The sequence below is a fragment of the Protopterus annectens genome, chromosome 3.part1, assembly GCF_019279795.1.
Source record: "Protopterus annectens isolate FY-2018-M chromosome 3.part1, PAN1.0, whole genome shotgun sequence".
NCBI lineage: Eukaryota > Metazoa > Chordata > Ceratodontiformes > Protopteridae > Protopterus > Protopterus annectens.
In genome coordinates, this window is record NC_056732.1 from 1072036873 (window position 1) to 1072062996 (window position 26124).

The following is a 26124-nucleotide window of genomic DNA, read 5'->3' on the forward strand; positions in this document are numbered from 1 at the left end:
AATACCACCTTATAATGCACCACCATCTCCCTCTGACCAGCAAGATTCTGCCATCTCTTCTTACACCTCAAAGATTACTACTCCACCAACTTCTCAAAGAAGGCAACTTTGAATCATCCACCTCCACTAACCAAATGACTCAGCATCCTCAGTCACCTCCTTCTTTAGCCAGCCTAAAACTTCTTTCTCTTCGTCAGTTTCAGACTGTAACCAATCTAAAATAACCCAATGTTAATTAGCTTTCTGAGGCAATGTACAAAGGGGGTTTTATCTTCTCTTCCTAGATGACAAAAGCTATGTTCACGTAAATATGTTACTCAATTCCCAATAATTATAGATGGGGATGATTATTTTGGTCCTGATAAATTCAATCCAGATAAAGATAATTCTGATCCCTCCTTTGGGGAAGGCGGAGATATAGTTTAATTACTCCAGATGCCCACCTACATCCCCTGCGACAAGTCCCGAACTTAGTGCAAGGCAGAGATGAAGCAGCACCTTCCACTATAAATGTTGTCCATCCTTAGTCTGAGATTGATTTCCAAACTATTTTGGACTCTCCCATCAATCGGAACAAATCCAGTAAACTATACCAGAATTTTAAAAGGGCATGTTCAGTTGCAAAATCCTACTTAAGAGGATCACAGACCAGTGATGGACACCTCCATTCCGCCTGATCTATTTAAATGTATTTGGGATCATGCTAATATACCTATTCCCCAACATATGGACGTAGATGCTTTTCAAGCAGCTAGGACTCTTTTATTAAAGGCTATTACAGCACTATGTTCACTGGTACATAACTGGCCTCGGATAAATGCAGTCACACAAAGCACAAGTCAACTGAATCTTATTTATGGCTTATGACACACCTTTGAAGCCTTCGCAGGTTACACAAAATCTACTGAAGATCCAGCAGTATGCAGTCTCTCAGCTGCTTTTGTCAGTGGTTTATTGCCCCCTAATCAAGATCATCTAAAAAAGGTTGGTTTAACCTGGCCAAGTTTAGGGATTCATGAACTTGTTAATCAGGTTCAATATTTAGCAGACATCCTTATTCGTGAAAAATGAGGGAGACAAGAAAAATGATTAAACCTACAGCTCCAACAGTTTACCAGAAATAGAGAAAGAAGCCGTAACAGATTTACATTTTCTTAAAATCAAGGATCATTTCCTTAGAATTGTAATACCCCAAAATTCACAAGGACAGGGACCAAATTTACATCAGTGTTTTAATTGCAGCCAAAATGGTCACTGGAGGGACAACTGTCCTTTCCTACAGCCAGCAAATGCGCCAACGCAGTCTAACAATCCATTTGATAATCAGTTATCACCACGAGGTCAGCAAAATGTCCACCAAATTATAAGGCTACAACCTCCTACATGGGACATTCCGTGGCAGCCACCAGCTTGGCAACAAGATAAATAGGACAGCCATGAACAGGAATCACAGTTTCTTCCTTTCATACCTGTACACCAGAAAGGGCCATTCATTAAAAATTAAAGTTCAAGACAGCAGTATTCCCTTTTTAATAGACACTGGACCTACCAGATCACTGTTACATGCTTCTGCAGCTAAGAATCCCCCTCTGTCCCACAACTCAGTGCAAGGAGTCAGGGTATCAGGAGTCTCTTTAGACTACTCAGAGATGGTTTCAGTTCCCATTCAGTTGAGACCACTGATGGATCAACATGCTTTTCTCGCTGGAACCTATGCACTCTTTAAATCTTTTAGGCATAGATCTTCTCTGTAAGTTGCAATATACAATATTCTGTACACCGGATGGAAAACATTTCAATGCTCTCAGTGAGTCTTTGGTGATGTGTGTGTGCTGTTGCAGGTGTTTTAGATGAGGAAATGCTCTTTTCTTTCCTTACTGACACAGAACTTCTAGAGCCATCAGATGCAGACTTATTAAATACAGTTCCCTCACAGCTATAAACAACCCATGAAAATAAGGTAGGACTTAAAGATGCTACACCAGTACAAATTACTTTAAAACCTCATGAACCTCTGCCCAGGTCGCACAACATCCTCTTTCTGCAGGAGAAGCAGCAGGAACTGAACCAATTACTTCAGCGTTACTGCAACAAGGCAATTATTTCTACTAGGAGTCCTTGTAATACACCCATTTTGCCAGTAAAGAAACCTGGCAAGGACACTTACAGATTTGTCCATTACTTAAACTCAATCTTAACAGCGCATTTACTCAATTTCCTTTCCTTTTAAACTCCAAAATGAACATTTCATCTTCCTTCCTCCTTCACCCACCCTGCTTTCACTACTCTCCATTCTCCCTCTATTTTGCCAAACTACCTACCTTCTCTTTCCATTTCCCACTCTCCCTCTACTGTACCAAACTTCCTTCTCCTGTACTGCATGACTGTCCACTAACCATTACTAAACCCCATACACCTCTTTTGCTGATTGCCCCACTTCTCATTCCCTTACTATTATGTCATCATAAACCCTTCCCCCTATGCCTTCACACTAAACTTTACCTTCCATTTCCCACTTCCTGATCAAATGAAGTTTCAATTGTTATACTTCTCTACTTTTGGGTTTAACAGCTTGTTATTATCTACTGCCAGTACCACTGTTCTATGCTTTTGCATGATGTACTAGATTTCTTTATCGAATAATACTTTATATTGCGACATTTTCCTTTTTGTTTTCTAACAAGTTTAGGTATCCCCTGCAATTTTATTCTCTATTTTTTTAAGATAATTTTTATGTAAAAATATGTTTTAATTTTGTTATGGTTTGTATGCTATGTATGGTTCCCTGGAGCTTGTTTTCTTTTGTGCTCAGTGTATGTCCCCTGGAGCTTTTCTCCCCGGGCCTCCACTGAAAATGGGCTAGCATGGCCCAGTGGACTTTCCCGGTAAGCAAATGTCAATAAATAAATACAAATTTGAAAGCAGTGAATGCAGTAGTTTTGCCTCATTTTCCTGTAGTACCCAACACAGCAACTACTAGCTCAATTCCCCTTTCTGCTAACCACCTTTTTGGTTAGTGATACTTCTGCAGCTTTCTTTTCTATCCCAATACACCGATAGTCAGTATTTGTTTGCGTTTACATACAGAAGACAGCAATACAAATGGATGCACTTACACCAAGGATATGTAAAATCACCCACCCTATTTAAAACAAAAAATGAAAAAGTTAGACAAAATAATTACCTTGTGGGTCTGCCTCAGTACAGTATATGGATGATCCTCTCATAGCATCTAATTCTTTAGCTGGATGTTGGAAAGATACTGTTTTCTTGTTAACTAAACTAGCGGAGTTAGGATTTAAAGTAAACCAAGCTAAGCTTCAGCTTTGGGAACCTCAAGTCCCATTATTTAGGACATCTAATCTCTGAAAATGCATGACACATTTTGGCCTTTTGTAGTACAGCACAGAGACCTACTATTCAAACAACTTATAGCATTTCTTGGATTAGCAGGCTACTGTAGACAGTGGATATCCAACTATGCTAAAATAATTAAACCTTTACTAGAACTACTGAAAAAAAACACCTCTGAGCCCTTCCCATGGCAACCATGCCATGAACAAGCTTTTACTCAGTTAAAATCACTTCTTTCAAATCCTCCAGCAATAGAACACTTTTGAATAGTCTAAAAGTTCTTTTTCTGTTGTGAACGCAACAAGGTAGCATTAGGATTATTAGCTCAACTGCTTATTACAGTACAAATCTTGATCCAGTGGCAGCCCCACTTCCCCCCTTGCCTTAGAGCTGTAGCTGCAACTGCCCAGTTAGTTGATATGACAGTGGCCCTAACTCTGGGTCATGATACTTTTGTTGCAATTCCACATGCTGTTAATGCTTTATTGTTAAAGACTAAAACACATCTTTCTGCTTTCAGACTTTCCAAATATGAGCTAGGTCTTCTTCATAACCCTCCTTTGCAAATTATTAAGATAGCCCTCCCTTAAATCCAGCATCTCCTATCCTTACTGCTAATGAAGGTGATCATCATGAATGTGTTTTTGTCGTTAATGTGATTCCTCCTAGACCTGATCTCCAAGACACTCCTCTGCAGGACCCTGACTTAATTTTGTTAGTCCATAGATTCTGTATCAGAAGGAAAGACGTGCATTGACAGCCGCTTTTGCGGTATGTAGTATTGATCAAGTATTACTAACCGGACAACTGCAGGGAAATGTTTCAGCACAAGTAGCTGAATTAGTAGCTATTACTGAAGCTTGAAAGCTAGCACAGGGAAAGACTGTTTTACCGTGTACAGTGATTTAAGATACGCATGTGGAGTGGTTCATGATTTTGGGAACCTTTGGAGAGAGAGAGAGGTTATACGACCTCTGCAGGGACAAAAATTAAAAATGCAGTCTGTGTAAATTAATTACTAGATGCCCTGCTTCTCCCAAAGGAAATAGCTGCTGTTAAATATGCTGCCCATAAGTCAGAGACTTCATCTGAAGCCGTAGGAAATACCTTTGCTGATAGAGCAGCAAGGCAGGCTGCTTTGTTAAATCCTGTTCAGACTTCTTTTTTTGCAGCCTCTTCAAGTTGAAAACGTTCATGGAACTTTGCAGCAAGTGTTGTCTTTTCAGAACGAAGCTGACAACTCTGAAAGAGTAAGCTGGATCCGTCATTCCCCAAACTCGTTTTGGTGGTTAGCAGCATCACAAACTCTTTTACTGCAATTGGTACTGGCTTACCATTTTTGCCTTCCCATCTGGGAAAAAATGCTTTAATAAGAAATATTTTGACTGACTGGTATGCCCCTTATGCTTTAGAAGTTGTTCATCTTATACAAACATAATACATTTTTTCAATTTAATATTTCTAAATTTGTAACTGTTCCCACAGAGCATATTAAAAAGCCGTGGGACCTTTTTGTTGTACACAGTGTGACCTCATAGAATTACGAATGTGTGCAAGGTTTAAATATGTACTAGTTTTGACTGATGTTTTCTCTGGTTGACTAGAAGCATACCCATGCATCAAAAACAATGCGGTCTCATTGCCCAAGAAGATTCTGTATGAGTTTACACCCTGTGTTGGGGTACCATGCTGTATTCAGTTAGACAGAGGTACTCATTTTATGAGTCAGATTAATCAACAAATTTGCAAAGTTCTAAGTATTCAGATGCAGTATCGTTGTCCACACAGACCTCAGGCTTCAGGCATGGTAGAAAGAATGAATCAAACTTTGACAACTAAGTTAGCAAAACATACTGCAGAAATGGGTCTAAAATGGCCAGTGGTCTTGCCATTAGTTTTGTTTACTATCCGCAGTGCAATCAGTGCACCAGAAAGCTCTCGCCTCAAGAAATCCTCATAGAATGCCCTGTGAAGATGCCAGCCACACCCTACCCACAAATCTTGATCTGTACGTAGTTGATGAGACAATGCTTACTTATTGTAAACAACTTATTTCTGTTCTGCAGCATCTTCATTTGCAGGTAATCTCCACCCAAATCCAGCCTAATCCTGATGCAACATATTATGTCAACCCAAGAGACTGGGTACTTGTTCTTTCCTTCTCCAGACGACATGTCCTCCAACCTCGATGGAAAGACACATTCCTAATGCTCCTCATCACAGCTACAGCAGTTAGACTCGAAGGGTCTCCAACATGGATCCATATCCCATGTCCAGAAAGTAGTGTTAAATTAAGGAAGCCAACCAATTCCTTTCAACCTATCTTCTGCAGCCTTGTCTGATGACGAACCAATTTTCTCTCGTACAAGAGGAAAAAAACAGAGAGAATGGGAATAGAACTTATGACTGATACTGTGAAGACATCAGAGGGGAACATTTCCCCTGTGTCAGGCAAACAAGCACTGCTCATGGGAGCTAACCTAGAGTGTGTTTGGAGTGCACCAGCAAGCTATTCATTGCAAAATGAATTTGTGGCTGGGCATTTTTGAAAATCCACTCCAAACCCAACCAGCTCGTCATTCATGTCCGACTGTTGCCATGATGACTGCAACTGTTATGTTTGTTCTACTACTTATATTTCTTAATCCCCCGCTACATCTAAGTACTGTTCAAGTTCTTAACAGAAAAATAAAACTATTAATAAAATGTAGGCAGAAATCACCAGGGTGGCATTAAAATTTCAATACATTTTATGCCACTTTGAATGCACATGCTAAGACTCTAAATGTTAGTAACTGTTGGGTATGTACCCACATTATCTACTGCTTATGATGGAGGTGTCCAATTGTTTCCAGTACCAGTAAATGAAGTCGATATGGGGACAGCTTCTTCATCGGTGGTACTAGGTAAAAATGCTTTGTGGCATAATGTCACATCAATTTAATAAAATTGCTGCACTTAGACTTTCAGTAACTGTCGAGGCATATACTGATATGCGAAAAATGGGACTGTGGAGGTTGGACGGAGAAAACATAATATCACTCAAGGAATATATAGTGGAAGTGCAGTAAAAGGTCTGGTTATCCAACTGGAAAGACTCATGCATCATAGATTGAGCATCATGATTTAGAACAAACAGCTTTTAAAAGACTTTCTCATACAGACCTTGGTGATGATGTTATTCCTGGGGCTGGTATATTACCTGCTTATGGGACTGTAAAAAATCTATTAAAAGTGTTAAGCAATGCAACTTCTGAAACTGCTGATTTAATTGCTCTAGAGCGGAGTGCAATGAATGCAGTAGTACTCCAAAATCAAATGGCATTTTGATTTCGTACCTACGTCAAAAGGAGGTACATGCGTGCTCATTCACAAGGAATGCTGTTTGTTTATTCTCGATAATCAGTATGCAATATGTAGTCATTTGGAAATCATCCAAAAAGTCGCTGAACTGTCAGATACCAAAGAAGCAGATAATTCACAATGGGCTTCACTAATCAATTTGTTTTCAGGATGGGAAGAAAGTTTGTTGAAATTTATTATGAGCGTGGTTTTGCTTTTATTTTTATGCAAAGCTTTAATAACCAAACTCATTGCATCTCGATCAAACCCATTGCTACAGAATTTAGATGTTAGCGATTTTGAAAAAGTGTCATTTATAGATCTGGTCAATGAAAGCGAAATAGCAAGTGAAAATGAAGAGTTAGTTTTTGAAGGTTTTGGAAAAATGTAAGGTAATATATTTAGTGTAAAAGATGTTTTACAATACAAGTGTGATGTTTTCGCAATCAAATGAGGGATTATAAAGGGTTAAAATGAAACTGCACATGTTTTAGAAGGCTAGTGTACCACATAAGCAGAAAAACAGAAAAGTACAGAGTGTTGTTTCATTTCCTGAGCCTGAGACAGCATTCTTTCTAAATCACAAGGCAAAAACAAACTTGCTCCATACTAAACTAGAAAGGCACATAAGTGTAAATCTATATTTACTAAACTTGACATTTATATTAGATATTTAGTAACTGCCTGAAGAATAAAAGTACAGTTTTGTACCTACCATAAATGTAGATGTTCGAAGATCCACATTGCTGCAGTCCTTACATATGGGGGTAGTCCGCTGTCCTCGGTCGGCCCGAATACCAAAGTATAAGGCTGACGTCGGTCAAGGCGCTTAAGACTGACATCAGGACGTCAGGGTACAAAAGCGCATGACCGACGTCATATCCTCAGTCTTTTCTTGCCCCAGATGTCAGAAGGCCCTAAAAAGAAAGGCCAAAACCAAAGGACAGCAAAAAACAACCAACCACCCCTGCACTAATCCTATTTACAATATTTACAATATTCACAACCCAAACCACACAACCGCCTCTAACTACAGAGGGGAAGGAGGGAGGGTAAATTGGACTGCAGCAATGTGGATCTTCGAACATCTACATTTATGGTAGGTACAAAACTGTACTATGTTCTTCATCTCACATTGCTGCAGTCCTTACATATGGGTAGAATCCCAAAGCAGAGGTAAGGGAGGATGGCAAAACTATAAAGCATTAGGAGCTGCCAAAATGCCCTGTAAAATTGCAGTGGCAAAACCAGCCCTAGATTTAGAGTAAAGTGGAAGGTGGTAATGCTTAGAGAAAGTATGCACTGAACTCCAAGTAGCTGCCTCCAAAATATCTTTAGTTGCCACCCCTTAAAAAGCTGTAGAAGTGGCAGTAGCCCTAGTGGAATGAGGCCTAATCCCAGCTGGAATCTCCTTACCATGATGGGAATAACAGAAAGCAATACAAAACCCAATCCACTTAGAAATAGTTTGTTTTGAAACAGGCTTGCCCTGAGAACCCAAAGCAAATGAAACAAATAACTGCTGAGACTGCCTGAACCCTTTAGTTCTGCTCAAATAATATCGCAACTGCCTGTGTATATCCAAAGTGTGCAAAATCTTTTCCCCTTTATTTTGGGGTTTGCATAAAAAGTAGGCAAATGAATAGTTTGGTTTAAAGCCACACTAGAAACCACTTTAGGCATAAAGGAAGGATTAGTACGCAAAGATACCCTATCCTTATGGAAAATTAAGAAAGGCTCAACCGCCATAAGGGCCTGTAATTCAGAAACCCTTCTCGCAGAGGTAATGGCCAACAAAAAAGCAGTCTTCCATGATAAATATTTCAACTCGGCAGTAGCTGCAGGCTCAAAAGGTTGTAGAGTGAGTTTCTCCAACACAAAATTGAGATCCCAAGCAGGAGTAGGAGCTCTACGTGGGGGTCTTATATTCTTTGCCCTCTAAGGAATTGCTTAAACAAAGGATGAGAAAACAATGGTGGGTCACAGTCATAGTGAGCAGAAATTGCTGCAGCATGAACCTTAATAGAGGAGAAGGACAAACTTTTGTCCAGTAACTCAGTAAGATATTGAAGAGCCACACTTAAATTAGGCTTAGAAACATCAAATTCCTTTGCTGTACTCCAAAATAAAAATCTCCTCCATTTATCTGCGTACACTTTCCTTGTACTAGGCCTTCTGGCCTCCAAAATAACATTCAAAACTTGCTGTGGAAGCTGAGACCCTCCAGGGTTTAAAACAGAATATGCCAGGCTGTTAGATGTAGAGAGTGAAGTTTGACATTGAGTAAATGACTGTTCTCCTGAGACAGCAGGTGTGGAATCAAGGCAAAGGCCATGGAGGCTCCCGTACCAGACTTCTCAGTAATGGGTACCAGTGCTGTCGAGGCCAATCTGGAGCTATTAAAATCATCTTTGGCTTGTCCTGTCTGACCTTCAGGAGTACCTTTGGGAGGAGAGGCAGAGGTGGAAAGGCATACACATGAAGATTGCTCCAATTGAATGAGAGAGCATCCACTTTCCAAGCTGTGGGATGAAACCTTTTGTGCAAAACTTTGGCAGCTGGTAGTTTAGTGGAGAAGCGAACAGATCTATGTCTGGAGTTCGCATAACACTGTCAATTTCTGAAATACATGAGGATCCAATTTCCACTCGTGGGGATCCATAATTTGTCTGCTCAACACATCTGCTAAGGAGTTCTGTGCTCCCGGCAGAAACCTTGCCTGAAGATTTAGCTGTAAACTGAGAGCAGTCTCCCACAAAATCATTGCTTGTCTGCATAGAGGATAAGAATGTTCCCCTTGCTTGTTGATGTACCACATGACAGTTGTGTTGTCTGTTAGAACCAACACCTGCCCTGGAAGAAGTAAATCCTTGAAAGCTATTAATGCAAATTGGACTGCTAACATCTCCTTCAAGTTGATATGCAGATGTTGAAGTCTGGCAGGCCACGTGTCTTGTACCCACTTTCCATTTAGATGAGCTCCCCAAGCTTTGTCTGAGGCATCTGTCGTTAGAATCTGACTCGCCTCTGGCCGGGTCACAGAGAGTCCCTTGTTTAGGTGACATTCCTGAGCCCACCACAAAAATTCCTTTTGAATGCAAGGTATTATCTGAATGACAGTGTCCATATCTTGGCAGTGCTGTGTCCATACATTTTGAGATACCATTGTAGCTTCCTCATATGCAGTTTGGCATTGGGAAGTACCAGAATACAAGATGCCATGAACCCCAAGGCTTGAAGGACTGTCCTTGCAGTCAGCCTGGACTGACGAGACAATTGATGGAAGTAAAGAGAAAGATTCTTTTGTTTGTCCGGGGTCAAAAGGCCATCTGGGATGCTGTATTCAGTCTCACACCCAGAAAGCACATGTCCTGAGAGGGTACTAGACTGGACTTTATTTCGCTCACAGAATACCCCAGGCATCTTAGCACTGCTATCACATACTGTAAATGATGAAGAAGTTCGTCCTTTCCTTGGGCCAGAATCAGGCAATCGTCCAAATAAGGATAGATCTGTATTCCTCTTAGCCTGAAGAAAGCTATCACTGGAGCCAGAACCTTCGTGAACACTCTGGGCAGTAGATAAGCCAAAGGGCAATGCAGAGAACTGATAATGAGAAGTCCCAGCCAAAACGCAGATACTTTCTGCAACTGAGCCTGATAGGAACATGAAGGTAAGCCTCCTTGAGATCCAGAGTCACCATCCAGTGATCTTTGCCCAGCAGAGGTAAAAGCTGTTGTAACGTCAACATTTTGAACTTGGGAATGTCCAGATATGTGTTGAGGATAGATAAATCCAAGATTGGTCTCCACGTGTTCCCTTTCTTTGGTACTAGGAGCAGGCGAGAATAAAATCCTAGGCCCACTTCTGGCAGAGGGACCGGTTGTATGGCCCTTATTTGAAGTAGCAGAGAAATTTGTTTGTGAGCCTCTAGTCTTTGCTGAGGAGGAACGTCCGGCATGCCTTTGAAAGAAGGCAAGGTATGGAAATAAAACTTGTAACCTCGGTGTATGATATCCAATACCCATTTGTCTTGGGTAATCAAATCCCAATTTTCCTTGAAGAGTGCCAACCTTCCTCCCAAAGGAGCTGCCAGGCAAGAAGGATCTGGCAGCTGAAAAGGTAGGTCATTGGGCCTGTTTATGAAAGGACTGGCCCCTGCCCTCACCCGAAGATTGTGCAGGTGAACTCCCTGTTCTAGGTCTGAAAGAACTCTGAGCTCTGCCCCTACCACGTCTAGATCTACCCCTAGACTGAGAATCATAAGAAGGATACGCCCACCCCTTAGCACGCCAATTCCTACTAAACTGGAGGCTGTACTTGCAAAAATCTTTAACAGCCTGCATGGACTTAGCCTTGTCTTCCATTTTCTTCAAGACTGACTCCACAGGTGAACCAAACAACACATCAGACTGTAAAGGAGCATCCAAAATCCTTGTCTTAACATGGTCAGATAAATTCTGATCCCTCAGCCATGCGTGCCTGCGAAGAACTGAACCAGTGGCAGCCACCCTAGACGAGGCCTGTACAGCATCAAAACCACATTGTAAAGAATGCTTACCCACCTGCTCTGAAACATGCACCAAATCTTGTAATTCTTTACACTCAATGCCTTCCGCCAGAGCATCCACCTTAGACTTCAATTGAGAAAGAAGATAGTTTTGATATTTCAACATATGAAACTGGCAATTCAAAGCCCTCATAGCTAGGGTAGAAGATGTATAGACTTTCTTTCCCCATCTATCCAAAGCTCTGGCCTCTTTATCTGGAGGAACCGGATTTTTACAACAGAGGCCTTGACACCCTTAGGTCCCTGACTAACAGTTTCTGGGTCCGCCCTAGGACTCTTATAAAGATATTTATGAGCCTCAGGCACCCTGTAATACCTATCCGGTTTAACAGGAGCAGGAGGCAGAGAATCAGGATTAAGTGAAGCCTCTGCAAACACATCTTCCACAACATCCAGAACAGGAGGTATAGCCAAGGGCCTATGCTGGGGCAAAAGCAAAATTCCCTAAGCCTTTTCCTGGAATCAGAGAAGTCCTGACCTTCCCACTTAAAATGTTCCCTCATGGAATGAAGAGTCTCTGAAAAGAAAAATCCTCTGGAGGAGAAGCAGAAGGAGTCGAATCATCTGCATCAGAATCAGAATAAGGAGAGTACTCCTGCAAGTCTTCAGTCAAGACTCAGAAACATCCAAGCCTGCTCAAAACTCCCCAACTCTGGCTCCACCCTAGGCCTCTTATCAGGAGGGGGCAAAGAACCTCTAATCAGAGTAATCAAATCTTCTGCCATTTTAAGCATGTGCTTCTTGGGCACAGACCCTGCTGCACTAGGAGTGACACCAACAGAAGCTAAACCTGGCCTGCCTCTGGGAGAAGCCTTGGAAACAGAAGGAGAGGGCCTAACCACCCTAGGAAGGGAGGGGAGTACAGTAACCTGAGAAGCCCCTTCAGCCTGACCTGCCTCCTGAGAGGCCACATCCTGCAATATCAAAGTCTCCCCCTGGGACTCCAGAGAAGCCCCCGCCGGAACCACCGGTTCCACTGACGCCTCTAAAGAACCGACGTCCGGAACGGACGACTCTTCTTGCCTGGGTTTAACTGCTTTGTCTTTGCGCTTCTTGAAGAAGCAGGCGCCGGAGAATCCGACGGCATATTATAATTGCACCGCTTCAAGACCAGCCTAGCACAATCTAACCTTCGCTATAGTGCGCTTATTGAACCTAGCACAAAAGCGACACCCAACAACGCCGTGCTCAGGCCCCAAACAAGGAATACACAAAGAATGATAATCCCTATGCGGTATCTGTTTCCCACAAGAAATACAGTTATTCACTTTTTCTGACATCCGTAAAACACTGAGGCAAGAAAAACAAAATATTCCCCAACGGGTACTTAGCCAACTTTGATTCGGTCTGAAACTCCGAACTCGAAAAATTTCAGAACGCCGAACGGCACTTGCAACGCTGCTTCTGCATCGGACCATGCGGCAAAAAAGACTGAGGATATGACGTCGGTCATGCGCTTTTGTACCCTGATGTCCTGATGTCAGTCTTAAGCGCCTTGACCGACGTCAGCCTTATACTTTGGTATTCGGGCCGACCGAGGACAGCGGACTACCCCCACATGTAAGGACTGCAGCAATGTGAGATGAAGAACATCTGCATTATGGAACTCTATTAGTTAGCATTTTTTGTACTGGATGCTAGCAGTAGTATGACTGATGAAGCGTATTACTTTGTTAAAGTTTTCCTATAAACAGGTTATGCATTATTTTGTTCAAGGAGACATGACTTTTGAAAAGCGTCTCCCACACGTTATTTCTTTTAATAGATATTTTAATCTGCCAATGACTGACGTTTATTTTATTATGGATAAACCTTAACACAAGCTATAGAAAACAAACTGTCCCATACTTGAATATCCACATGGCAGATATGGAAATATAATTCTATTATCTGATTCACAAGCTGTCCTTAATTGCTGAAAACTGTAACATCCACTAATTACCTTTTTTCAGGGTCCTTCTGTAGACATTGTGAAATCATCTTCCTAAAAGATTTCCCATACTTTTTTAGCATTTCTTTATCATGTACACCAGTCTCCAGTGTTGGTGGATCATTCTGAAGGGTTAGCATCAATACCTATGGATGAATATAACAGCTGCAAGTCAACAAGTCTGGCTCATAATATATATTACAGCACATACATAAAACACAGTTCTCAACAGTTTAAGATATATTAGTTCACAATGCTCTTTTTCTTGGCTAGAGATATTCAAAAATATTTATTAAATCACAATTTACATAATGATATCCTGACAGAAAAAAGTATAGTTGTGTACACTTACCATAAATGTAGATGTTCGAGTGTATTCACTGTTGCAGTCATTACATTTGGGTAATCTGCTGGCAGGTTGCCCTCAGTCAGCCTGAATAACAAAGTCTTGGGTCCTGCGTCTGTTGCTGTCTCCTCTTCCATGACGTCAGGTCGTCAGGGGTATAAAACATGCAGCTGACGCCATTTTATTCAGTATTTCTTGCCGCGCGGTGCCCGAAGCAGAAGCAATTCGCAAGTGCCGGTCGGCCGACTCCTGAAACTGAATGCCTCAAACTATTTATTTATATCTGATACACTGTGGATTTAGCCAATGACTACAGCCTGCATCACAAAAACAATATGTTTAAGTCTGACCAGATGACAAGACATCCAGTTTGTGATGCAGATAAAAAGTTATGTTCTTACCATAAAATTCCATCTGTGTTGTCCCTCCTTATTTCCATTAACCTGTGGGTATCTGTTTCAATGCTCGGAACCGACCGGCAGCTTTTTTTCCAGCTTGAGCTTCCCGACTTGGGCTCCTCCTTCCTACCCATAATGCCCCGTTCCCCCAGAATTCATCAGATCAAGTTTGCCAAAAATCATAACACAAAGATCATCATATTCAAACACAGATTAAATGTGTGTGTACATCTATATACATAAGAAGGAACATCAGAAGCTCAACAGAAGGAATAGAGATTCCTTGGAAATTCTACCACGCTTCCCAAAAACTCAAACGGGGGAAGGGAGGTGGGAAGGTTAATGGAAATAAAGATGGCCAACACACAGATGGAACACTATGGTAAGAATGTAACTTCTTTATCTGATGTTGTCCACTTCATTTCATTAACCTGTAGGACAGTCTCCCCAGCTACTAGAATCCAGGTGGCCCTCATGGAAGGATATTCCGGAGTACAACAGAACCACAAGCACTTCTACTCTTGGATATGATGTCCAGTTTGTAATGTGTAGTGAAGGTGTGGGGATTTGACCAAGTATCAACAGAACAAATACCTTCAACTAAGACTCTAAACAAAAAGGCCCAAGACTTAGCCACAGACCTTGTAGAATGGGCCTTTATTCGTCCTGGTAAAGGAATATTTTTAAGAGTAGCTAAAGGTAATGCAGTCTTTCAACCATCTTGCTAGCATAACTTTGGTAACAGATCTACCTCTCTTCGTGTCTGAAAAAGAGATGAACAACTGATCAGACTTCCTGAAGGGGTTTGTTATATGTATATAAAAAGAAAGCTGCCTATGTACATAAAGCAAATGCAGAGTGCATTCACCTTTGTTTTGACAATCAGCAAAAAAAGACCAGAAGACTGATAGACTAATGTTTCCCTCCTTCGCCACTTTGGGTAAAAAAGGAGGATTAGTACACGCAGGGTCATTCTGTCCTTGTAGAAAATCTAATTTGGAAATTTTGCCAAAAGGGTTTTAAGTTCAGACACTCTTCTGGCAGATGTAATAGCCACTAAAAACAGAGTCTTGCAGGAAAGAAACTTGAAATCCACAGTCATTGAAGGTTCAAAGGGCAGATGGACCAAAGCTTGCAAAATCATAGTCAGATCCCACGGGGGATTAGGATCTTTCATCGGAGGTCAGAGCAGGAAAGTGCCCCTAAGAAATGTTTTACACAGTTTAGAAGACGCAAGAGATAAGGAATCAAAACCAACATGAAAATTGGATATAGCAGCTAGCTGAACTTTGGCAGTAGACTAACTAGCGCCATACTGAAAAGGGAAGCCAAAAACTCTAGTACAACTGCCATTGGAGCTATACAGGGATCCAACTGTTTCTGCTCAGCCCAAAGGGAAAATCTCTTCCGTTTACTCTTCCAAATTTTTTATGTTGAAGACCTATGTGAGGAAATCAAAATTTCTCAAACAGGGGAAAACAGCCTGGGAAATGCTGCCATCATTGGACGTGGAGAAACCATGCAGTTAGTTTCAGGCCTTGTATACCCCAAAGGATGAGAAAGCAGATATGGACCTAGATCCAATCCCATCGGAGGGCAAACCAGTTGAGACCAAAGAAAGGTAAACCACGTTTGTTAAAGCCAAAAAGGGACAATGAGGATTACTTTGCTTTGTAACCTGACAGCTTTCTATAGAAACTTGGGAATTAATGGTAGAAGAGGAAAGGCACAGAGAAGACCGGAGGGCCAAGCACAGACAAAAGCAGCCCTGGGTTACTTTCCCAAATACTTGCTGCATTTGATGTTGAAAGGGGAAAGAGATTCCAGCCAGGATAACCCATTTCTGGAAGATTATGTCTGCCATTGACTGATTCAGGGGCCAGTCATGAGGCATCAGTAACACCCGGATGAGCCTGTCTGCTAATACCCTGGACTTCCCCCAGAATGTGCATTGCTACCAGAAAGCTGCTGGTAGAAATCGCCCACTGCCACCCACTCAATGCTTATTTACATCTGAGGTAAGACCTGGTCTCTCCCTGTTTATTGATGTACCAAACCAATGATATTGTCCATATGGATTGCAATAGTCCCAAGAGGTAGAAAGCTGTCAAGTTCTTGCAACGCTAGAAGAACCACTCATCTCCAGTACACAATATGCAACTTGGTCGGTTAGGGCATCCACGTGCCTTGGACTGTCTGACCAAGGAAATGCCCCCCCCCCCCAAGCTGGGAAGCATCTGTGGTCAATGTGGAGTATGGGGATGAAGAACGAATGGGCGCCCTTGAACAACTTCTGCAGAGTGAAGCCACCAAAGCAGAGATTCCTTGCACACAAGACAGACTGACGGGAAAATTCAAAGGATTCCTGAGAATTGACCACTGGACTAAGGTCCATTGTAATATGGGCATGTGAAAATGTGCCATGGGCAGAAGGGTTATCGTGGATGCAATTGGGCCTAATGCTCTGAGATCTAGAATGGTCAGAGGTCTTGGAATGGTCAAAATCTGGCTGATGTGAAATCTCAAGTTTGATGTTCTGTCTGTTTTGAGGTACATATAAAATATTAGTGTGTCCAGGTGAGCCCCAATAAAGTCTATGACTTGTACGAGGTCCGACTGAGACTTCTGTATGTTCACAGTTATCCCTAGGATTAGGGCCAACTTGAAAAAGTAATCCCTGGCCTGAACGAGTGGATGCCTGGTTGGAGTGGTCAGAAGCCAGTCATCCAGATATGGAACTATCTGATAACCTTGCAGTTGGAGATGAGCTGCAACCATTGCTACACATTTGGTGAACACCCTGGTGGATGTGATGAGACCAATTGGAACCATCTTGAACTGGTAGTTACTGACTCCCAGCCTGAAACGCAAAAAATGCCTGGAGCTGTAGTACGCGTCCTTCAGGTCTACAGACCATATCCAATCGCTCATTTTCAGGAGGTAAGATGGAGTGAATCATGACCATTCTGAACTTCATGGATGTTCCACTGACTTGTTCAATGAGGTCAGATCCAGGATAGGTCGCAAGTCCCCTATCTTCTTGGGTACTAAAAAGAATCTGGAGTAAATGTCAGATTTGATTTGATCGGGGGGGCTCTTCAACGACACTTTTTTGCAGCAACTTTTTTACTTCCTGGGCCACATCCTCCCTCGGATTGGGTGGAAAATGGGGAGGTGATGTTTCTGTCTAAGAGTTTAGGAAAAGGGAATGAAGTATCCTCTGGATACGATCCTTAGTACCCATTGTCATTTGTGATGGCCTCCCAGAGAAGGGCAGTCAGGCAACTGTTCAGGATTGCTGGAAGGGCTTGTAGAGGGAAGCTTCCCGCAACCCCTGATTCTGCAGACCCCCTCGGCCACATAGGTAGCATCTCCTATTTTGACTACCCCCCCCCCCCACTGCCCTGGGGAGAAAAGTCTCCTTGAGTGTCCTGGACAGGACCCTGCAACTTCCAAAATCACGTCTTTTTGCTCCCACTCGGATTCCCAGAAAAGGTCTGTTGGGGTGTAGAAAAACTGATTTCGACTGCAGACAGGGTCTTACCATCCTCCTCACTCTGGGATAACCAGCATCATGGACTGTGGGCTCAAACAAGGTGGAGCCATCAGAACAGGCATTAATAAGACAGTTCACCAAAATTGCACAGCCTCATCCTGGCATGGAGCCTTATGGCAATGCCAGACCTAGCCACCCTTGAGACCCTCCACAGTGTGACAGATTAAGCTCATGGATACATTGGCTAAAGAATGTAGGGTGGCCAGCCTGGATGAAAAGGATTTCTGTTCCTTAGCAGACATGGACCCCTGGATTGAGCTAGAAAGCTGCTTGACTAAGTCCCTTTGTAGCCTGGTAAAGTGCATCAAATAGTTTAACGTCCTCAGTGCAAATGTATACGATGCATAAACTCTTTTGCCAAACCTGTCCAATGCCTGGGATTGTCTACTCGGGCGTGGACAAAGGAGCTTTCCTGGGCGAGCTCATTCTTGATGGCTGCCACAACAACCATGGCATCTACATGGATAGTCTTGGTCCAGAATGATTTGTTAACTGGGGCACTTAAATTCTTGTCTGTGCATTTAGGGATAGGTTCCACTGTATCTGCTTTTATCCTAGCCCTCGACCCTCAACACCAGTTGAATGAGTGGGTCAGATGGGGGGGGGGGCAACACCCAGGTAATACATGGGCTGGACCCAAAAGCCTCCCACAGTACCAATTCCTCCAGGGAAGGGTTTTGGACAGACCAACTGTCTGGCGAAGGACTTCAAGAAAATCTCCAAAGAAGACCTTGTCAGATGGTGATTTTGGAGACCATTCTCCTTCCTTGAAATCAGTATCTGTAGTGAGTGATTCCATAGGGGAATCAATGTGCCACTTCCGAGGGATCTCCTTTGGGGGGGGGGGGGGGTTGCTCTGTGGATGTAACAGAAGAAATCCGGGGATCCACCGAGGGAAGGGTGCGGAGGCTTTCTGGGGCTGACTGTCCACATGGCAGCTCAGAGACCTTGGACACAAGTCCAATATGAGAAGGGAAAGGTTCCATAGCAGTAGTAAGTGGTAAGGGAACAGAGAGAACCCTCACCATGACCTCAAAAGTAGAAGGGTTCTGAATCACCTGCAGCTGTCCCACCGAAGCCAAGACCACCGGAGAAGACACCTCCTGGAGAGTACGAGCCTCCCACTCAGAGGGAGGAGTCAGAACTGAGCTGTTGAATGCCAAGTTTTCAAGTGGAAAAGATGGTTTCGGCAGCTTTGGAGTCATCATCACCTCCGCCCAGGGAACTGATCTTGATGCTATGTCTCCAAGACATGCTTGGAACCAAAGCAGATGGAGCCGAGGTGGTTATGTAGAATATTGGGGGCGAAGAGGAAATCTCTATTGGCTCCAACACCCTGGCACCAGGAACCATCAGAACAGATGACTCCGAAACCAAAGACTGGATCAGAGAAGGGATTACCAGCTGGAATGGGGAAACTCTCATAGATCCAGATATGGACGGGGCAGACACAAGACCCATCTGGATCTGTGTCACGAGAAACTGACTCATGAGCTTGCCGACGTCCTTGGAAGTTAGGCTTTGGAAAGACCAAGAAGTTGTTGTGGATAGAGATCTGAAGGATCTCCAGGGGGAATGGGAAGGAGATCTCAACATATGCCCCATCAGTGCCGACCCAGGTGCCAAAGCCATAGAAGCACCATTCGGCCCCCGGTCAACTGAAGACTACCAGGGCGGAGGAGAAGCAGTAGCGACATAGAGTCAGTTCTGAAGATTTTGCCTTTTTTCTTGGTGGTTCAGAGGAAGATTGCGAGGGAGAAGGTTGCCTGGTCTCCCAGAACTCCCGTGACTTTTTGGGAGGGGGCTGAGTGGAAGGCATCCCCAAGGTGTAGGAAGGAGGGAGCAAACCTTTTAACACCAGTTTTCTCCTCCTATCTACCAGAGCACAAGAATGGAAACCCCTACAGATTTCGCAAGGTGCCTCCAAATGGTCAGGCCACAAGCAGTAAATGCACTCCTTGTGGGCATCAGACAGAGGAATCTTCCGCCCACAGTTAGTGCATTTTTTAAACCCTAAAGGCTTTTGTTCAGACATAGTGATACAACAGAAAGAAGAGAGAGAAGGAAATGCTAACACAGAAAATGCAAAAAAAAAAAAACTAGACAGAAAAGACACAAGAAAGCTATCACTAAAGAATTCAGGAATACTAGGTAGAAAAAAAGACTTAAAAACTTACACCCACTCTAACTAGGAGAAGCTCAAGACCAAATAGAACTCTACACTAACCTGAAGCACAGTAAATGAGATCTGAGGTATTCTGGGGGAGCAGGAGACTATGGGTAGGTAGGAGGAGCTCAAGTCAGGAAGCTCAAGCTGGAACAGAAATCCACATGTTAATGAAATGAAGTGGACAACATCAAATCCCAGGTTCAGTGACCTGGAGTTTAATAAGGCTAGTTTGGAAGGGGCAAGATAGGAGTGCATATGGCCAGTCCTTCCTTTCATTTTGTAGTGGATGGTGGCAGGCCTGGCATTTGTAGATTCTTAGGTGAATGCAAGGCTAATTGCACTGGAGGGACATTTTAAACCTAGCCAATAACCTGAGGTCAGAATCAATCCCTGTACCTCGTGTCTATGAGACGAGGACCTCAACTGTTATGTCACACCCACCCCCTTCTCCACAGTATCCAAAAACTCCCTGAATATCAGATAACGCTATTTAGCACCCCACCTCAGTCTCCTTAATTCTTTTCATCTGGTTCTACTAGTTTTGCATTGCTGATCTACCCTTCAAAACACTTGGCTGCTTTCCCAAAGCCAATCATCTTAACACATTCTTTGGGGTAACCTCCTTACAAGGACATTACCCAAAATGTGCAAATCTGCATTCAGATGTGGTACAGGCCTGTTTACCATGGGATCCATCTCCCTCTAATCCTACCCAGCACATGTATATAAGCTTGCTGATGTCACCCCCTCCCCAGTCCATCAACTGACTTCCCACCTCCCCTCCAAATACCCTACAGAAATCAGTAAGTAAGCCATGCTCAAACTCTCCATTTCCCTTCTTGGGCTGTCTAATGGCCTTTTCACTTGCTCTTGCATTAATTCCCCTGCACAGGCTAATCCTCCTTCAGCGGAAACTCCAAGCACCTTATTTCTTCACTCAAACTTTCTTGTCCCTCCTCCCACTTGCAAAGAATTTCTAGAATACAGCAGTCTCACTCTCATACACTTGCTCCATTCAAGATCTTGCATATACCCCACCCTACATTTCACTTCCAAATTGCTTTCTTTAAAACTTGGCAAATGACCTCTCTTTTGCTCCATGCCTATACCTCAATGCAAGATGCTCCCGTTTCCCAGCCTTCTGTCCCTCCCTCACTTAGAGATAGCCTCAGATAGCTAAAACTAAAATCTGTTCTACTTCCTTGCCTACTGTTATTTTTTAAAAGAATAATGCTTTGCTCTCTCTGCCTCCACACATCTGCCAATCATCTCACCTCCAGTTCTACTTAATTTCTCTTTTTCTTCTGATTCCTTTCTAGATAGCCTATCTATTCTAATTTATAATATATGCAGAATCACTACTTTATTATTCCGCAACTCACTCATACAGCCGATTATTTCCTTACTGCTCTGCCTGTACAACCCTTACAGATAAAGCATTCCAGCTTGACTTACAAACCTATCATGCATGTATTAAACAGCAAATGTCTTCAGAGTCCTGTCAACATAATTTTATTACATTTTATACAATCCCATATTCATCTGTAGCATGGCTCTAGTCTTTGAAGTTCTGATAAATCCAACCAGTGTAACAAGTTGCTTCCTAATCAACAAGATATTCCCAGAGGCAAGAATCTGCTTGCTTTATTTCATAAACCAAGACACAAATTATTTAATCTTCCCTATTTGAATTCAACCTGTCAGGTCATTTCCATTCCATATTTACACATTTTCCATGCTTCCTTCCACATGAACTGTCCACTTACAGCAACTACTTCTAGCAAGTCCTCTTTTGTTGACAACCACAATGTATTCCCTTATTATTGTACCACACTTTGTCATATTTCCTACCATACAGGCAGAAGTCAAACTTCATTAGTTTTTGCTTCTTCCCAAACTACCTATTCCTTATCTTGGACACAGAGCTGGGCACCACTCACAGTATCCCACCTAAAAACAGTCATTCATTTTGGTACAGCAGCTCATTTACCATTTAGCATCCTTCATACATCCATTTAGGAAAATGTACATTGTCCCTTTTGCCGCTGCTTCTGAGATTCTTCCTCTCCTTCAGTATGTGTACAACATTCATTAACTTTTCAAATTAATAACAGTGACGCCAACTGTATGTAGCATCTACAAAATCTCCTTTTACACTGTCCACTCAGAATACACCACATGCAACACATGCATTGCCTTACAGGCAGTTAAGGCCATTATTCCCACTTTTATGCCACTGTTACCGCAACCAGACAAAAAACAACATAGAAAGCTCTTGGACTGCATCTCATGGCTACTTCCACTGTTTCCTCTGGGACTGTCATTTCCCAGCTTTATGTCCTTGTCTCCACACCTTTTCGGCCTCTCTTCCACACATTTACCTTTCTCAGCTTCACTGGGGAAAATTTTGGTTTTATTTTGTATTCTTGACCAGGTACCTTTCACACTCCATTCTTTCAAGCTCTTTCTTCACTTCACCACATATTAGTGTGTTCAAGATTGATATTCCCCAGCTGCCATTACTTGTTCATGGTAAACAACTTCTTCCCCACTCTCTCCCTATGCAGAAATGCTAGGTAGGACATATTAGTCATAGCTCCTTTCTGAGTTTCTATAAATGCCTTCATATTTTCTCTTTAAATATGTGCTCAAGCTAAAAGAAATGGTCATCTTTAATATCAATATTCCCATTTGGGATGCCTGTCTGCTTCTTGGCCTAGATGAAAGAGAAAGCTTTGGATTCATGAGAAGAACCTGCACATTTCTTCCTGATCTTCTCTTCTGCAGACTTCCTGCTGCACTTGTCACTTGACCCACTATATGAGCTGTCTCACTGTTGGTGAGTATGCCTTCTGGCAGTTTTCTCTCTCTCAGACATCACCTTCAGGGATGTCACCATTGCCCTCAAGTCCCAAGGATAGAGCAGTGATGAGTAAAATCTTACAAAGAGGACCCTTTGTAACATTAACTACTCAATGTTCACACGACACACGTTTTGATACCATCAGCTTCACCACAGCTTTACTGAAAAACTCAGCAACACTGACCAGGAAACAGACCAAGTCACATGCTGGTACTTGACATTGTTATGGCTGTGTAAAGAAAATTATGCTAAATTTTACTTCCTCTGTTTTTAAAGCAGTGATTTTATATGACTTATATGTATGTATGCACACAAATACATAGGCATCTTTACTTCAACGTCAGACATGAGTGGTAAATATTTTGTACTTCATAAAATGAAAATATCACAACACTACAAACATTTTTGGACAATTTAAACACTAACATTTAGCCCCTTCTTTCTGAACTATCTTTATATCTGGATGGCTTCAACAATCTTGCACAGTCTGAATATTTAGAAGGAAACAGTTTTGTAGTCTTACCATATGCAGCATTAGTTTTGTTTATTAAGTGATGTGAGCAGTTCATCTGTATGCTCTGACCGCAACACAAACCTTTTACTGACTGACACTCATAGCTCTTTGGATTATACTCCGGTCAAAACATTACTCTTACAGTTTTTCTCTTGAACAGCATCAACGGCTTCTTGTCAGAATGGAGGAAACACATTCATTTTGAATAAATATCATCTATTTCTTTTCATACATCAGACAGTAAATGTACAGTACAGTTTTGTACCTACCATAAATTTAGATCTTTGAGTGCTAATACAGCTGCAGTAATCACAGATGGGTTTTCAGCCGTCAGGCGGCCCCTCGGTCGGCCGAATTCCAAAGTCTTGGTCCGGCGTTGGTTGTCGTCGCTTACTCTTCTGACGTCAGGAAGGCCAGAGTATACAAGACACAGCCGACGCCATGTTCTTCAGTCTTTCTTGCCCCAGATGTCAGGTGCCCCCAAAAGGAAGGCAATACATAAATAAGGCTTATCCACATATGCAAGCAATGCAATGTAATGCAAAATCAGTGTAAGCAAGCAAATAAAACATAGCAGGATAACCCAGTCAGGTGGTATGAAGAGGTAGTTAGGCCCCATGCCCTTACCAAGTGGGGAAGGAGGGAGGGAAACCTGTACTGCAGCTGTATTAGCACTCGAACATCTACATTTATGGTAGGTACAAAACTGTACTATGTTCATCGTGCATACAGCTGCAGTAATCACAGATGGGTAGAGTCCCAAAGCTATGCATAGGGTGGTAGGTACTATGAGGAACTGGGTTGAGCCAGAATGCCCTGCAAAACAGCAGTGGCAAAGCCTGCTCTTGTTCTGGAATATAAGGGCAGGTGGTAATGTTTTGTGAAGGTATGTACAGAACTCCAAGTGGCTGCCTCCAAAATATCCTTAGTAGGAACACCTCTGAGGAAGGCTGTAGAGGTGGCTGTGGCCCTGGTGGAGTGAGATCTGATACCAGTAGGGACAGATTTCCCATGATAGGAATAACAAAACCGTATGCAGTGGCCAAATCCACTTGGAAATGGTCTGTTTGGTAACTGGTTTCCCTTGAGCCCCTATGGCATAGGACACAAAAAGTTGTTCTGATTTCCTGAAGGACTTTGTTCTGTCCAAATAGTAACGTAGCTGCCTATGGATGTCTAAAGAGTGAAGCAGCCTCTCCCCTTTGTTTTGAGGGTTAGGATAAAAGGTAGGTAGGTGTATGGCTTGGTTTAAGGCTACCCTGGATACCACTTTTGGCATAAAAGATGGGTTAGTACGAAGGGAAGCCCTGTCCTGATGGAAGATGAGGAAGGGCTGCACCGCCATGAGGGCCTGAAGTTCAGAAACCCTACGAGCTGAAGTGATGGCCAGAAGGAAAGCTGTTTTCCAGGACAAATATTGCAGATCTGTTGAGGCAGCAGGTTCTAAGGGAGGCAATGTTAATTTTTCTAGTATGTAATTAAGGTCCCAGGCTGGTATTGGTTGCTTCCTTGGAGGTCTTATATTCTTAGCCCCTCTGAGGAACTGCCGTAAGAGTGGGTGAGAGAATAAAGGAGGATCCGTGTTGAATTCTGTAGAAATGGCTGAGGCATGTATTTTAATGGAAGAAAATGAAAGTCCACTGTTCAGCAGTTCAGCTAGGTACTGTAAAACCTGAGGCAAGTTCAATTTTCTAGGGTCCTGGCCTCTTTTCTCATTCCAACAGCAAAACCGCTTCCATTTTGCGGAGTAAGCTTTTCTAGTAGATGGTCTTCTGGCCTCCAAAATGACATCCTGCACCTCCTTGGAGAGTAGGGTCTGTTGTGGTGTTAAGGAATTTTCCATGCAGCGAGGTTGAGTGTTTTCAGCTGACTGTGAAGAGTTTTGTAGCTGTTCTGAGTCAGCAGAAGTAGTATTAGAGGCAGGGACCAGGGAGGAGTATGTGTTAGGCTCCTCAGGAGTGGATACCAGTGTTGCCTTGGCCAATCTGGAGCAATCAGTATCATCCTCGGTTTGTCTGTTCTTGCTTTCAAAAGCACCTTGGGCAGAAGAGGCAGAGGTGGGAATGCATAAACTGTCCATGCTGTCCATCTGAATGAAAGGGCGTCCACTTTCCAGGCCTTTGGATGGAAGGTCCTTGAACAAAACTTTTTCAATTGATGGTTCCTGTGGGAGGCAAAAAGATCTATGTCTGGCCTCCCCCACGCTTGGATTATCTCTGTAAACACCTGAGGATGTAACTTCCATTCGTGTGGATCCGTCATATTCCTGCTTAGAGTGTCTGCCAGTGTGTTTTCCAGTCCCGGCAAGTACTGTGCTTGAAGTTCGATTTGTCTTTCCAGAGCCAAGTTCCAAAGAGTCATGGCTAGTCTGCACAAGGGGTATGAATGTGTTCCTCCTTGTTTATGTACCACATTACTGTGGTGTTGTCTGTTCTTATCAGTAATTGTCCTGGATGCAGGAAGTCCTTGAAAGCTGTAATTGCATTTATTACTGCTAGCATTTCTTTTTGATTGATGTGAAGGTGCTTTTCCTTTTGGGACCATCTGCCCTGAATGCACCTGTCCTTCATGTGTGCCCCCCAGGCGTAATCTGAGGCGTCTGTGGTTATGACTTGTTTTGCATGAGGCTTGCAGAATGGAAGGCCTGTGTTTACTTGACATGCTTGGGCCCACCATAGAAATTCCTTTTGCAAACATGGAATTATTGGTATAATTGCTTCCAAACTGTGACTGTGTTGAGACCATAGATTTTTTAGGTACCATTGAAGTTTCCTCATATGCAGCTTTGCACATGGGATTAGAAGAATGCAAGATGCCATGAATCCCAGAGCCTGCAGGATTTTCCTTGCAGTAAGCCTGGTACTTTTTGCTAGTGTTTTGAAGTACTGAGATAGTTGCCCTTGTTTGTCTGGCGTAAGATATGCCATCTGGGTGTTTGTGTCCAAGCTGGCACCCAGGAAGGTTATTTTCTGAGATGGTGTTAGCCTTGATTTCTCCTTGTTGATGGTGTATCCCAGAGAAAGCAGTAACCGTGTCACATATGCCAGATGTTCCAGTAGTATGTGTTTGCTGTCCGCTTGG

At 42.8% G+C, this 26124-nt stretch overlaps 1 protein-coding gene across 1 annotated transcript in view; it reads right to left on the reverse strand.

Moving 5' to 3' along the window:
* Nucleotides 1-26124, reverse strand: part of LOC122798354 (serine/threonine-protein kinase OSR1-like) — a 2305884-nt gene that overhangs the window by 1495373 nt on the left and 784387 nt on the right. The window contains exon 8 of the mRNA XM_044067206.1: nt 13209-13342. Within this exon, the coding sequence (XP_043923141.1) occupies nt 13209-13342 (134 nt within the window). The remainder of the gene's footprint in view (nt 1-13208; nt 13343-26124) is intronic.